Genomic DNA, 15,433 nt, shown 5'->3' on the forward strand with positions numbered 1-15,433 from the left:
GCTTGACTGCCGAAGAGGTAGAATATGCCATTTTTTGCCCAAGTATTAATATGCGCGGAACAAACAAAGCGCCAACCGAAGGTGCAAACCAATTAAGGTACCTGCGAGGTGATTCGCAGTATGCGAAAGGCTCGCAACTCGTTCGTTCGTCATCAAGGCAGGCGAGTCAGGATCGTAGTGGGCGAAGAGGGCGGAGGATGCGGATGCCTTGATTTGACTCCATGACGTCGTCGGCCTTTTGCTCCAGGATGAAGCTTGGATTCATGGCATCCCATGTGGAGGGGAGGCGTCGTCTTTGCTTTAACTTGGGCGCTCCGTTACTTGAAAATTTACTCAGTGCTCCTCGCCGACTGGCAGAGTTAGGATATTTTAATTCGTCGACATGAAGGTGAGACACACCGCACTTATTTACACACGTGGTTTTGCTGTTTAAGTCGTAGATTGCTGTTTCATTCCGGTGTCAAGTCCGCGGTCGCAAAAGTGTCAAGAACATAAAATAGGTTCTGAGGATATTCTTTGATTTTTGTACCAAGTATTCTACTTTTATTTCACGCAGGGAACCTTCATCTGGCGCAAAGAAACAAATCATTGCGTTTTCGAAAAAGCAGTAAGTTATTTACTTCGATCTGTCGGAGTTTTGTTCATTTTATCAAGTTATATGATGCTGTCGGTAATGGTATCGAAAATATCATTGTTTGGCATTGTTTGAGATATTATTTTCATACAATTCAATTTTATGATATTATTTATTACTTCGTCGAGTAATGTAAGCAATTTCTTTGAGTCGAATGAAGTTTTTCAATACAAATACAACTGAATTATTTCGTACGGAAAAAAATTATGATTACTGACAATTATAGAATTTATGTTTTTTCAATGAAGAAATAAAGGAAAAATATTCATAATTAAATCAAATTTTGATCAGTTTTATCAGAAAACTATATCATCGGAAGGAAAGACAGGCTACATTATCCAGTAAATTTTTCGGATCCTAAACACTGTTAGCAAAATTTAACTAAACACAATGTCTCAGCAGGTTCACTTTATATTTGTGTCATTTGTTAAATTTCTGTTAGCGAACATGACACAAATTTTTTCAATTTTAACATTCAAGTGATTATTTCACCATTTAATTTATAATTTTTCCGTTTTTTTTTTTTACTTAATACATTAAAAAATGGTTAACTCGACCAAAAAATTTTAGTGGACCTGCGGTGACTATTTTTCGGAAAAATCGTACAATATTAATGAATAATAGCAAGGTTAGTATTCTTCGTAAATGAATTCTGAACAAATCATTTGAGACGGATTTTTGATAAAAGAAATATATTTCGAAATTAACGTACAGTTTATCGTATGCAGCCCTTATAGATTTGACACAAGTTGCTTTCGGTCAATTGGCGAGATGAATAAAAATTCAAGTTCATGTATCTTGTTGATACTACATTTACAAACAAAATGAGCAATGATTGATAGAAATCGAATGTGTGGTACAGTTTCATCGTGTACAAAAAAAGTAAAATCGTAGGATGCCTAGAAAGTAGTTTCTGTTTTACCATTGTTAAGGAAACTTTGTTTAGACCTAATTCAAGTTGATTATCCTTACAATTAGCTGCATTTGGTTTGTGTCTGTACCGTAATTCTTTCGTTTGGAGATGATTCTGACGGGATTATGCGCCTGATACATCGTGGCTGAAAGCGTGATCAGAGTACAAATTCTACTTTACTATTGCGTTGCCTTATATCTTTCGGTGCTTTAAGCTTTTCGAGGATAGCCTAAAATTTTTAACACTGCACCATTGAAAAATGTTTATTGTCCAGATTGAGCAGAAAACTTACGTGAATCGTAACAGTATAACAAATTATATTCTCTACGTACGTTACAGTTTTTCGGTTAGTACAGAAAATCAAGCCAATCAATTCGTAAATGATAATAATTATTCGATCATGTCATAAATTATATCGAAATTATTCTAAATTCTTGCTCCGAAATTAATGTTGTGTACCTCATACAATTGAGTCATGTGGATATTAAAAAAGTGAATAGGATCAGGAAGCTGATAGCATCAGAATGTTATGTAAAATTTGAAATGACTGTACGACAGATGATTGGTGTTAATCGGAAACAATAAGTTTTGAATTTGAATCAGATTTTTGTAACAGTGTCTGAATTGTTAAGTCATCGACATTTTTCTACTGCATGTCATTTCAACACTTTTGTTCGAAAAGTTATACCAGCGTAATCCGTAGCATCGAGAATTTATGTTTGTTCTAATGAGCAAAAGTGAAGGTATAATTTTCATAGCAGATATTCTCTTAGTGCAAAGGCATAGCGAAAGATATGTATAAATTAAAAATGCGCGAAAAGAAATGCGATCTTCGTTACTTAACTCCTGGTTTTTTCTAACTCAATTATGCATATATCTGATATAAATTTATGCCAAATTCCATGAACTTTAAAATATTGGAGAACGCGAGAAACTAAACGTTGGGTAGTTGACCTGGCGTGAGGTACAAACATGGTATGCAGCGGAACTTCTTGGAAACTTTCAACTTCTCTGGAAAAAGCGAGAGTCATGCAAGTGTGTTCGGAATGAAATTTCGGCCGTTCGCTGATCGTAAATTCTGCTCTAGGTGATGTCACCGTTGACGTAATCGCGAGAAAACCGACACGGTGTAAAAGTCACTAAACGTAGAAGGATTTGCTAATAACGTGTGCGTATCCCGCGTACAATTATACTCGCTTCAAAAAAGATGTAAACAACTCCGTGGTGGGCCTTGTTTCGGTATAATTATTCTGGCGTTTCAGTGTCGTGGTATCTGTCAACACACTTCAGCAATCTTATTATTTCAATTAGTTTGTATATCCAAAAAGCAGTCAAATCAAATGTCTATAGCGAATGATATTTTTTATACGATTTTGAGAAAAAATCACAAACACGGTTACAAGATTTTTAGCAAAATCAAGTAACTTTTAACCAGTGTAAGATTTGGAAATATTTTTTAACACTGTTTACTGGTGTAGATATGTTCAACAGAAGCGAAGCAAAACGATGAAGCACAATTTGAATTACACGGCGACTAACATATAACGTGTATATTTGTTTTTTTCCAATGTTTCGTCGGATCGCAGAGGAGCTTAGGAAAAATGGAGTATATGCAGATTGCAGTTCTGCTAGCGATGCTGTTCGCTGGATTTGCGAATGGACAGGGTAGGCAACAACGAATTCTCAGCCAAGCTGGTGTTTCCTACATTTCCAATTACCTACCCAGATACGTTTCGGGTAACACTTATTTACTTTATTTTTACCACGCATCCTCATATCCTCTCACAATCTGCACGTATTATAACTTATTAGCAAAAGTTGGGACTAGTTTCAATCTTTTATCAAAGTTTCTAAAAGACCCTAGATGGGGTTCCTAGATCCAAAATCGTCATTTGTCACAATTCAAGTATTCAAATATCCAAAATTTCGCACTTTCTTTTTTATTAACAAATTGTTATTCGACATATTCGGCTTTGCTATTTGTAGAACAAATCACGCGCATTTCTAGGAAACTAGCGTGTCGAGTTTAGAATTTAGGAAAAAGAATTTACGTTACTCTTAAATTCTGTCAAAGCAGTAAGTCACGCATAACCAACTGTTTGCGCAGTCTCATAGCCTCTTCAAACCGAGAATTCTCAAAAACTATCCGGAATACTTAAAATGATCTCTACAGCATCACATAGATGGTTATATCATAATAATATAATGAAATTTCGAGAACCTGGCGAAATCTGCAATCAAATCATAGCAAGCTCTCCATTGACTTTTAAATACTTTGGATTGACAAAAACTAAGTAGCACGGCTCTTTGATGCTAGAAAAATAATCTACTCGCGATTAAAATTTCTCCTCTGTACGTTATACAGGTTGCGACACCTACACTTGCGGAACGAACGCAAAGTGTACGATCAGCGAAGGCCGCCCGGTTTGTTCTTGCCTCAACCTCCACATGGGGGATCCTCTCGTCCAATGCGTACGGGTTGAGTGCCAAAGTAAGCAGCATATATATTAATCCGTTAAGAAATTACTGAAATTGCTCTACCAAATACGAGTAAATTTCATCAAATTTGTCTTACTTTTTTCTTTCACCTCTATTTCGTAATAGCAATAATAACAACAATGATTTTCTGTACTTCAAAATCGCTCAGTTAATGAAGATTGCTTGGGGAGCCGAGCTTGTTTGAACAACAAATGTATCGATCCGTGTCCCGGTTTCTGCGGTCTAAATGCAGAATGTCACACCAGGGACCACGTTCCCACATGTACTTGTCTTGCCCGATACACCGGTGATCCTTACACGTCGTGTCGCATCGCCGATCCTCGTAAGTCGAAATTCTTAATTCACAGATGTTTAGTATTGATGACGAGGAGCTTGAGCATTACTGTAAGTTAACAAAGTCGAACTGAGGGGTTGGACACCACTGAAATATGGTGTACACTTGGACTCATAAAATTTTATGACATCATTTGAATGGCTGAAATTTTGAAATTAGATGAAATCTTAGAAATCCTTTAAAATTCTCTAAAATCTTATGAAAACTTGTGAAACCTTTATATTACTACGCAGTCTTGCGATCTGGTGAACACACATACTGATGAGTGCTTTACCCGAGGAGGTATTCACTTGTTAAAATATTAAATCACTTTGGGAAGCAGTCACTTTAAAGTGGCGTGAAAGCACAACTGAAATCGCATGAAAACATGGAAATTACTGCAATCGCTTGTAACCCAATTAATGGTTAATACCCCCTCGGGCTTACCCCTTGAACTGAACAATGAAACTGTGTGAAATATATTAAGGGACGACATCTTGAAACGGAAAATCTAGATCTCGAAAACAGTAGTATTTAAAATTGAATGTTTTAAATACTATCGAATTTCCATCTGGTTCTTTACCGTGAACCGACTTAATGTGATTAGTTTCTTCAACGTTGTATGCCCTACATAAAAAATCCGACAGACTTCTGTCGGATTCGACACAGATCCAACACAAAATCCGAAGTTATCCTCCAGACGAGAGACAAGGATAGAAAATGTGAACGAATCCTATTCGGCTCTGTCGTAAATGAACTCGGTTTGCGGCTTGATGACCAAAATTTTATTTCAGAACGTGTCCGGTTTCTATTCCCGCGTCCCGATGAATCTCTCCTACATAAAAAATCCGACAGATCTCTGTCGGATTCGATACAGATCCGCTAGAAATGTCGGACACAAGTCGGACACAAAATCCTGTCGGATTTTTTTTGTAGGGTGGCTCAGTCATGCGCACATTATGATATTTCAGCCGGGTATATCGTAATAGATCGATTTTGTGCATTGAATTTACTGATTTTCTCGTATTCAGAGGCTGCGTGCAAGCCCAGTCCATGTGGTCTAAACACGAAGTGCGAGGTGATCAATGAGGTTCCAAGATGCACTTGCTTACCGGGATATCAGGGATCCCCGTTGTCTGGATGTCGGCACGAGTGCGAGAGCGACGCAGAGTGTTCGAACCATTTAGCTTGCTCAAGTAATTTCAAGTGCGAGAATCCATGCCAATGTGGGGACGGAGCGAACTGCGAAGTAATCAATCATCGGCCCAAGTGTACTTGCCCCAACGTGAGTCAATTATTTGTCTAGACTGTAATATATTGAATAACTGCCTCCCCAAGTCTGATCCTTCTTTGTTCTTATGTATGTACGTCTGAGCCTTCCATCAATTTCCCGGGACAATCCGCAAAACAATCTGTACTGAAAAATTCCTATACCACCTGTGCAAGTGCGGTATTCGTGACTAAATTATGAATCATTTCATACATTATACGAGTAATTTCTTACACATGAAAAATTTTCTCTGATATGGATGCTCTATAATGACTGTTTGGTATGCATAGATATACATTATACCGTGCGCATTTGATTAACTGTCATGACCACAGAGGTGTAAGAATAGGATAAGGAAGCGATAGGTTCTCGTGCAAATGGAGTGTCTTCCTACTAGAAAGAGAAAGAAGATGGACGGTGGTACCCCTCTCGCGTTAATGACACATGCTAGAGCGCGAAGGGTGGTGGTCTTACATTCTCTCGTTCTTTCAACAGGCCGGTCACTTTTGGAGCCGCCTTACCTACTCTATCCTTGTACCTTTATGCTTATGACGTGTAGGCGCTGCGCCTGCAGATAGGCGACTAAAATTACATCTGATTTGTTTGTGGCTGTAGGATGGTAACTGTGGGACCCGTAAATGCTAATTCAGCAATTACAGACGCGAATAGATCAGATGTAACTGTAGTTGCCTACTCACAGGCGCAGCGCCCGTTCTGGTCATGACAGTTCACCGAATATGCACGGTGTACATCATAGACATACAAGAATAGACCGCGTGAGTGGGCTGAGAAGGCGATAATGCGGTAGAAAGAGAAAGCTGCATATAGGCCCCACTCTATCCTTGTCTAATCGCGGATGCGCGGGACACGCGAGTCGTGTATGCCAGTATACTACACTGCGAGAGAATGCACGCGCGCGATTAGACAAGGATAGAAGGATGGGCCCATATGCAGCTTTCTCTTTCTATCCCGCTATCGCATTCACCACGGGCTACCTCCGAGCTCGCGCGGTCTATTCTTATATGTCTGTGGTATACATTTACCGTCTATCGGAACCTGCTATACTTTGTCAATAACGTAAAGTTGCAAATAAATGCCAACTTCATTTATGCGGCAGTTGAAAAGTGTTCCATTTTGTCTTGATCCAAACGTTTACACTGTAAACTTTGTTGATACAGAATTGGTTGGGAAGCCCGTACGTTGCCTGTCGCCCAGAATGCACGTATCATTCGGATTGTCCGCAAAGTAAGCCGGCTTGCCTTAACCAAAAATGTGCCAATCCTTGCGAAGGGGTGTGCGGTATCAACGCCAACTGTCAACTTCGTGACATAACTCCGATCTGTAGCTGCCCCAAGGACATGACTGGTGATCCCTTCGTCAGCTGTAGACCATTCGAACCTCGTGAGTATAAGATTTGACATATGATTCTGGCATTACGCGCTGAATCTATTTCTTATGGAAACATGATCAGTGTTCAAAAATGAACAGAACGCGATTTTGAATGGAGTACCTACCAGTCATATCTTTATTCACTGCGTTACACTTGTATTCTTGACATTTTGCATCTGGTCGTTTACTTCTCCTGGCATTGAAGTGCTGGACAATAGTACTGTGAAAAATTATTTCACTCATTACTGGTTCTAAAACCGTGGAAGTAAGTTCCTCCACTATGGAAACTATTGCCATGTTGAATTTTACGCAAATACATGTATCGACGTTTTATATTTGTTAGGGTTCTACTTCGTTGAGTGATTCTTTCATGTAATACTGTAACTTTCATCCTCAGTTGACTTGTGCCAGCCGAATCCTTGTGGAATTAACGCAGTTTGTACGCCGGGTCATGATAACACTGGCAAAGAAAGGCCAGTGTGCACGTGCCCTACAGGGTACATTGGAAATGCATTGATCAGCTGTCAGCGGGGAGAGTGTTTATCCGACAATGAATGCCCTGATAATCGAGCCTGCATTGACTTCTCTTGCCAGAATCCTTGCACAGGAAGACAATGCGGACCGAGTGCCACTTGCAGTCCGAGACGACACATCGCTGTGTGCACATGTCCAGACGGCACACGAGGCGATGCTCTTGTCACCTGTAACCCAATTGACTCAAGATCGTCCTTCAATTACGCCAGATACTACAGATATAAGTAATCCTGTTTGATTACCTGAGTATGAATTAAAGAAAACATATTTTTATTGTTTACCCGAACAACAATCTGACTGAAACACGTAAAGTAATTTTTTACTCATTGTTAGACGTTGCAGTTTCACCAATATGATCATATGCGAAAGGATTGGAATAAAAAGAAATTACCTTACATCTAGAAAGATTTATGCTTTATTTATATGTATACTCAATGTATGTACATAATATGTATAAAATTACTTTTTCCCTATAGATTTCGGAACAAAGATTGTTATGAATTTCTCTTTTCTCTTCTCGGGTCAAAACCCAACGTCTCAATTAACGTTTCGGTTACTAAGAGGGCCCTGTTTAGAATTGTAGTTTATTCAATATTAGTTGACCCGTAGTAACCACTCCATGAAAATTTGGAAGTAATTGATTACACAGTTTTATTTTTACGAAAACTCAAAAAAATTATCATTTTATCGGAAAAAATAGGACACTAGTGCAATTTGGGATTTTGCATTTTCAAAGTACTACAGGGTTTTTATGTTAACTATGGACATACTTGTAGGGTGTGTAGGGGCTGCTTACGCAAGCAGTTACAGGTAAGACACTCATGGTGAGATTCATCCGAATGGCTGTGGAGAGCTTTGAAGGATTTGGTACCGCGAACTTGTTCGTAGTGTGATGACGATCCCAGGATGTTCCTGACTCAAGGTCTCTGCCTTTTATTAGGGGGGTAGATGAATCCCCAATTTGTAGAACAAGAGTAAATAATGAGGTTGGTTTTTCCGAGCCTCTGTCTCAGGTTCAGCCTCGATATTCTCATTTAAATCAATTTAATAATTCGAGATTTCCTGGGGTTGCTTCTCAAATTAATGAGAAACCCTTTTGTCCTTTAAAACCGCCAATTTTTGATGGAAAAATTCCATGGGCAGAGTATGAGCGTCAATTTAGCACAATAGCAAAACATAACCAGTGGGACTCCGCCATGAGGGCCCACAGCCTTGCCTCTTGTCTTCGAACGCCGGCTTTGAATGTTTTAACGGCATTATCTGAAGAAGAAATTTCCGATTATGAAAAACTTAGCTCTGCGCTTAAATTAAGATACGGAAATGACCATTTGACAAAATTGTACACAGCTCAATTACAGGCTAGAAGACAAGGACGAGACGAAGACCTCGCGTCTCTTAGCCAAAATATTGAACGGCTTTCTCGTGTAGCTTTGCCAGACCACGAGCCGTCTCATAATTTATTAGCGACACAAGCTTTCTTAAACGCAATCAATGATCCAGAAATTAAAATGGCTGTTGGGACATCGGGTCTCACTTCTCTGCGGGAGGCAACGGCCAAAGCCCTTGAGGTGGAGGCAATGAGAAAACAATATTTTGGGTTGAACCGGTTTCGTCGGATTGAGGTGTCCAAAAACACCTCAGAAAGACGAGGTTTTGAGCACTCGGAGGAGTCAAAGCCTCAAAATTACAGAAATAAAAATAATAACAAGTATTATAATCGTGAAAATCGTGGTTCTCTTCAGAATCAGAGTAACAAACACGAAATTAGAGGCGCAGTTACAACATATCAAAATGTAGTAACTTGTTTATTTTGTCATAAAATAGGACATGATGCCAATCATTGCTTTTTACTTAAAAAGAATAGTAGAGAAATGATACAAAACTCGCATTCAGATTCCTATAATCGGCGAAGAAGAGATATAGAGGTTGGGGAAGAAAATCCTCAATCTAACTCTTCTTCTGAGGCTGATTTGAGGAACTAGTTTCAGACATTTTTATATAAAATCATCATTGGAGTTAACCTCTTTCTTTGAATTATTTTGGTTATGCGTGACAGGCATTCCCAACCTATTCAATTGCCTGTCAGGGAAATGAAGCTCGTCGAAGGTTAGGTAATTTTCGCGACTTCGAATCTCATTTATGGATGAAAATTTTCGATCTTCTCATTCGCTCGTCTGAGCTCAGAGTAGATTTAATTGTTTATTTGCGAGTTTCCCCAGAAACTTCTTTTGCTCGAGTTAGTTCCCGTTCTCGTGAGGAGGAATCGAGCATTTCTTTAGAGCTACTCAGAACTATTCATGAGGTTCATGAAGATTGGCTAGTAAAAAAAACCTTTTCTTCTTTGTCGGCTCCTGTTTTGGTTATCAATGCAGAATCCACAGCCGACCAAGTTTATTCTAGTTTTTTTTTTTTTTTGCAATAACACACGGACAAGGTTAGAGAAATTTCTTGTTTGGCGTTTAAAAAAAGGGATTTATTCAATAAGAAACTTTAATCCAATTTCAACAATCAATAAAATTAAGGAAGAAAGTAACGAGTAACATTTTTAATTTTCTTAATTTCGTCTTTCACCTTTTTGCATTCGTTGCATCCACTCGTCCCTCTTTTTGTGACGAACAGACTTTGGCCGCAGAACCAACATTTTGCCTTTTCCTCGTGGAACGTGAGGTGAAAGGATATTTTGTGGTCCAATAACTCGGGTTCTGAGCTGTTTAAAAAAAAAATGTTTGTATGTTTCTTATAATTTATTTGTGTTATTCGATATGATGAACTTACTGGAGGATGAAGCAAGATCGGCAAAAAGAGTCTGTTCTGCCTTTTTCTTGGAATCCCTCTAACTTGCCACATGACATTTCTTCCCATTTGGAATCGAGGAAATCAGAGATTTCCTTTTCAGAAAGATCTTCGATGTTATCCGGGAGACATTTGTGTGATAATGCCCCTGCATTTAAAGAGATGTGTTCTTTTGAGTTCAAGTTCATGTGTACTTTTGAGTGGGTTCAACGGAATTATATGAGGACTGTCTTCAATGAGGACTTTTCTTATAATGATTTATTATTTCTGAGTTGCTAATCAACTTGAAATTTGTTTTCTTCGATTGTTTCTTTCTAGAAACTTCTTCTTTTGAATCGGATTTTGTGTCGGATAGGCTTTGGTTTATTAATGTGAAAAGAGCCACGATTATTTTTCGAGGTCGATGAGCGATTGCTTGATTTTCACATTTTATTAACCTTAAGTGTCAGTTTTTGTGAGTACTTTTTCAGGTTACTTGACACAGCCTTTTCCCATACAATCTTTCCCCGATTCCTGAGGATGACTGGTGGTCTTATTTTGAAGGACGCAGAAATGATTCAGATAAGATCGTTTCTTTTCTTTTGAATACATATTTAATTTATTTTATTCGTGTATTCTCCCAAATTCACTTAGTGAATTTGAATTGTTATACCACCACTCACATTTGTCCTCCAAACTCTAGGGTGTGCTGTTTCTGAAGAAGTCTTGGATTCAGTCACCCATTCCTTTTTCCTGTTTCCTGTGCCGGTTCTCAGAGGGAATCAGCCTTTACGTTGCCTAAGACCCAGAGTTTTTCCAGTTATGGTTTCCCGCCTCGTCGATCTCATCTGTGTTTGATTCACCGGACTATTTTCCCTGAAGAGGAATGAATTTTCTTTTCGACGACAATCCGGATGATTTTGATGTCCTCAAATTCAAGAAGATACATGACACTAGATAACACTTACCTTTGTAAAAACAAGGCACATAAATTTTTGAAATTATTTAACGCTCAACTATCTGCTCAAGGTTTTCTGTGGTTTACCTTGAGCCTGAGGGCAAATGCCAGATAGTAAAAAAAGGGAGTCCTTAAATTTTTAGAGCCACAGCTCCAACTCACCTTCGAGCACTGACTGCTAGATCACTTTTATAATTGTTTTATCTATCCCGAGTCGGGACGACTCTTTTCCTTGGGGGGGAGTAGTGTTATAAAGGGTGAAATCACCCGTTTTGCCCCCTATTTAATGATCTAGTAGTCAGCATTGATAAAAGACGTTTATAAACCTCTTATGTTTTTTAAAAAGAATAAGGTTGCTGCGTCAACCAACATTGTTGTAAAAACAGTCTTGTTTCAGACTTTAAACGAGAAACACATATTACGCATTAAAGCATTTTCACAACATTTTATTCACGCTCTTGATTTTTTTTGACTTGATAATTAAACTGCGGATCCATATTTATTTTCCGTAACGTCAAAGTACGTTACAGTAGTTTATACACACAAGAACAGGTAACGAATAAATTTTTACAAAAAAAAGTGATATTCCCCTGAAAAGCACCTCTGGTGCAAAAATCTTCCGCCAAGTACATTAGAAATATGGTTATGACCCACAAAAATACCTTCCCTGATCAAAAATGTGTGCATATATTCGCTTCATACCAATAAATATTCAAATCACATACTAATGCCAAGTACATGTCTGTCAATTCACAATAAAAGCATGATTCAAACTTAACCCTTAGCTTTCACGTTTCTCTGTAATCACGCTGCTGCCACACTGGCAGGACTGACCCTAAACTCATTCAACTACAAACGATAATTAAGTTGGAATAAAAAACATAATTACTTATACATTGATGAAATTCCAGAAAAAAAAAATTAAATTGGTAAGTGGTACTTAGCAGGCTTTTTTTGTAAAAATACCTTGAATAAATAAATTCTATCATTAACGTTTCATGCATGCATCATTCCTTGAAAGACGTCTGCCAAGTTTCACGTATTGATTTAATTTTAGTTCTTGGAGTTTCATCAAAGGTTTTTGCACCAGAGGTGCTTTTTGAGAGGATGGTCTTTCTGAATCGCATTATATTATGTTGCGAAGATGTATATCTTTTCACTTTCAAAAGGACAGAATTTCTAGTTGAATTAGTATTTGCAATGACAGTAAATAAATCTCACAACTTAACAAAAGGAAAGATTTTTTGAATCACTGACATTTGTAGATCGCATTTTTCAGAGTTCGGTTTTCAGGATGCGTTACGAATCTACTTACGTGCACAATGTGACAATAATTTTGTTGAAAACAAACATGCGGATTTATATGCAAAATTAGATCCTATGAAATGTAATGTATAATTAAATTATAAAATGAAAGATGATAAACTGAAATAATTGATAAGAAAAATTTGAGGTTCTAAATTAAGAACGGAATTCAAAAATTGTAAAAAAATTACATATAAGAAAGTTTTTCCGGCAAATTTGGGCTTTTACACATAAAACTTAAAGATGAATTTTTTAAAATCAAAGATCAATAGGGTTGCAGGGCTAATATTTAAAAAATCTTAACCTATGATCACGTAATGTCAGACATGAGCACAGCAAACTAATCAATTTTTTCATGCTGGAAACAATTTACATAAACTGATTATAAATAAGACACTGTTATTTCAAACGTATATGTTTGCAAGCATTATTGGTTTGTGTTAAAGTAAAAATTAAAAAGTAGAAATTGATAAGCATGCGCGTGGCACTGTTACTAGTGTTAGTAATATCGTTAGGTCGTTTTGATATTTTTATATTTGTATAGTGGAGTATCGAATTGTTTTCCAATCGCGTCAATAGATGCCGTATCAATTCCAAGTTTGACCCAAAATCAACTTGCTGCTGCCATCTAGTGGCAAACACCTGTACCCGGTTGTTTAAGTTCTATAAGCGACCGCTAGGTGCTACCTAGAGCCCGCGACGCTGGTATCGCCGGCTACTCCTATATATTGATGTGCCACGTGAAAATCTCGGGCGCCCACTGTGGTGCCCCAGATAGTTCAGTCGCGGTCAGCGACGTGTCAGGTCATGACACAATACGAGCGAACAAACAGTGAAAGCGCCTCTTCGTGGCCGTAGTTGGTAGTATTACAAGCATGCGGTATCTACGGATTCGCTTAGAGCAGGCGGGGTTTGGGGGATCGATGTGAGGTAAATTGTAGTGGCGATCGCGGCCGGTGCCGTGATGCCAGATTCACGAATTTCGTGACGTGTATTGCATCGCGGCCTCGAGAACGCCTAAGCTCCTTCACATAGAATCATCCGTGCATCGTAGTCTCGGGCCTAGCTGCCACCAATGATACTTGGTCTACACACACATACTGTGAGGGGGGCCGCAAAGTCCAGTATGTATCAAGTCTGTTTGGGATGAAGTGTGTACTCGGCTACACACAATACTTTAATGTCAAAAATTTATATCAGGTTGGTAGGCCTGCAACCGTGATGGGGTTAATATGAAAACCATGTGCCAAGTGGAAGGTTAGTTCTAACCTTGTAGCCATCAAACGGAGTAACGAGAAGAATCTTGACGTACTGTCAGATTGTGTTTATAACCTCGGTACTACAGTATATGGAGCAATATAATGTCATATTCTCCGTAATTTTATTCAATAATTATTAATCCCCTATCTATATCTTTTATTTTTCATTTTTTGAATAGTTTATACTCGACATATCTCTCTCCTGTAATTCAAAACGCATTTTGTTTGTTGTAAACCCTAGTGATGCTTCAACATGTATTATATTTTCATATCATTGATTGTTGAAGTATTAAATATATACCAAACTGGGTTACGGCAAAATGCCGACCGAAAAGAACAAAGCACAAAGAACAAAGGACGGGTTCAAAACACGCGAGATTTCAATATATCTTGTCATGTCGGTACGGTTGGCATTACTTCTCGCTGAAAATTGAGCTTGAGAAATTCTTGGGGTGGGAGGCGCTTAAAGTTCATACCAACCTGGCTACACATCGGCTCTAATGGGAGCGCACTTTGAGCCCTTCCACTTCAAGCGCATGTGAAGACCAGGGGGCTTATTACGGTTCTCGAATCGAGTGAAAATGACGAAAGTGAGTGGCCGATGTATTTATGAACACGTCAATTTTTGTAGCACGTTTGGAGGTTATACCTGGACAATCTCTTGGAACTATACATACAACGCGCATGCGCCAAGTAAGTTAATCTCATTGGTCGGTGAAATCGCCCCGCGGGGATGTCTTCCTCTGCTGAGCAAGGCGCCAACGTACACAAAATGAAGCAAAAGCTGCAAATCTCGCGCGTGAAGTCGTGGATTGAGGTTATGCTGCTGTTTATTTTTATATTGCGGGTTTCAATTTCGTCAAAATCATTTCGGCGGCTGTATTTGTGCCCATTGTGCAGACTTGAACGGATCTCGTCTGAATCTCGAGTGAAAACAATGGGACACCGACCAGCCGATTTCCAATCGCTTCGAAGCGAACAGCGAAATTAATTCACCGATTCTTTCCCGTTTCTCACATTCGGTTTTCATTAATTGAACTGATTGTGAGAGGAGCAATTGAAAATTGAAAATATTCCAATTTCCGTGGATTTGAAGACCGATAAAATTGGGTACCGTAGTTACGAATTAAGATTGAAGATTAATCAGCGGATCAATTAGTCGGCTGGCAGTTTTTGACGAATCGTTGTTCGTTTTGCACGCCGCGTTATTTCTAGGCCGGATTCTTGGTAATTAACGAAGGCTGAAAATTACCTGAAAATAAACAGGTAGTTGTTTCAACTCCTGATCTCTGTTTTCCCGTAATTAAATCGACGTATTTTTTTCCTCGCCTCAGTTTTCACCGAGGCGTGAAATTTTTCAATCCATTTAACGCTAGGAAACGGCTGCAATTAGGTATTAAAAAACAACCGCAGTTCCGGAATCCGCATAAATCGTGGTAACGAGCGGTACTCTAAATATTCGCGGTGAGACCGCTGAGTCGCAGTTTTAAAATCGTGGAATAAGATAATCGGTTCTCATTCCGAGGCTGCGGCAATTCGCTGCAGCAGTTACACGTTATACGTATACCGCATATTATGGGATATACG

The 15,433-nt window shown here is 38.7% G+C and overlaps 2 protein-coding genes across 10 annotated transcripts; one reads left to right on the forward strand and one right to left on the reverse strand.

Moving 5' to 3' along the window:
- Positions 1 to 231: 231 nt before the first annotated feature.
- Positions 232 to 7,947, forward strand: LOC107221698 (neurogenic locus notch homolog protein 1). Of its 4 annotated transcripts, none has more exons than XM_015660779.2 (8): positions 256 to 388; positions 557 to 607; positions 3,134 to 3,284; positions 3,913 to 4,038; positions 4,195 to 4,368; positions 5,391 to 5,644; positions 6,808 to 7,030; positions 7,416 to 7,947. In XM_015660779.2, exons 1-8 carry the CDS (start codon positions 383 to 385, stop codon positions 7,778 to 7,780), a joined length of 1,350 nt encoding a protein of 449 aa, XP_015516265.1. In that variant the 5' UTR covers positions 256 to 382; the 3' UTR covers positions 7,781 to 7,947. The 4 variants fall into 4 exon arrangements, with proteins under 4 accessions (XP_015516266.1, XP_046588017.1, XP_015516265.1 ...); XM_046732060.1 differs by having other exon boundaries at positions 3,134 to 3,212; XM_015660780.2 differs by lacking the exon at positions 557 to 607 and having other exon boundaries at positions 232 to 388.
- A 23-nt stretch (positions 7,948 to 7,970) lies between these two features.
- On the reverse strand, positions 7,971 to 13,150 carry LOC124293048. 6 transcript variants are annotated; one of them, XR_006902950.1, is made up of 4 exons: positions 12,892 to 13,150; positions 11,008 to 11,252; positions 10,328 to 10,493; positions 9,884 to 10,259 (listed from the first exon to the last, which is right to left on the reverse strand). XR_006902950.1 is itself a non-coding variant. In XM_046732068.1 (3 exons), the coding sequence occupies exons 1-3, from the start codon at positions 10,531 to 10,533 to the stop codon at positions 8,711 to 8,713; spliced, it is 444 nt and encodes a 147-aa protein (XP_046588024.1). In that variant the 5' UTR covers positions 10,534 to 10,722; the 3' UTR covers positions 7,971 to 8,710. The 6 variants fall into 6 exon arrangements, 1 of the variants encoding a protein (XP_046588024.1); XR_006902948.1 differs by having other exon boundaries at positions 11,008 to 11,292; XR_006902951.1 differs by lacking the exon at positions 12,892 to 13,150 and adding an exon at positions 11,445 to 11,503.
- Between the last annotated feature and the right edge of the window lie 2,283 nt (positions 13,151 to 15,433).

The sequence above is a fragment of the Neodiprion lecontei genome, chromosome 2, assembly GCF_021901455.1.
Source record: "Neodiprion lecontei isolate iyNeoLeco1 chromosome 2, iyNeoLeco1.1, whole genome shotgun sequence".
Lineage (NCBI taxonomy): Eukaryota > Metazoa > Arthropoda > Insecta > Hymenoptera > Diprionidae > Neodiprion > Neodiprion lecontei.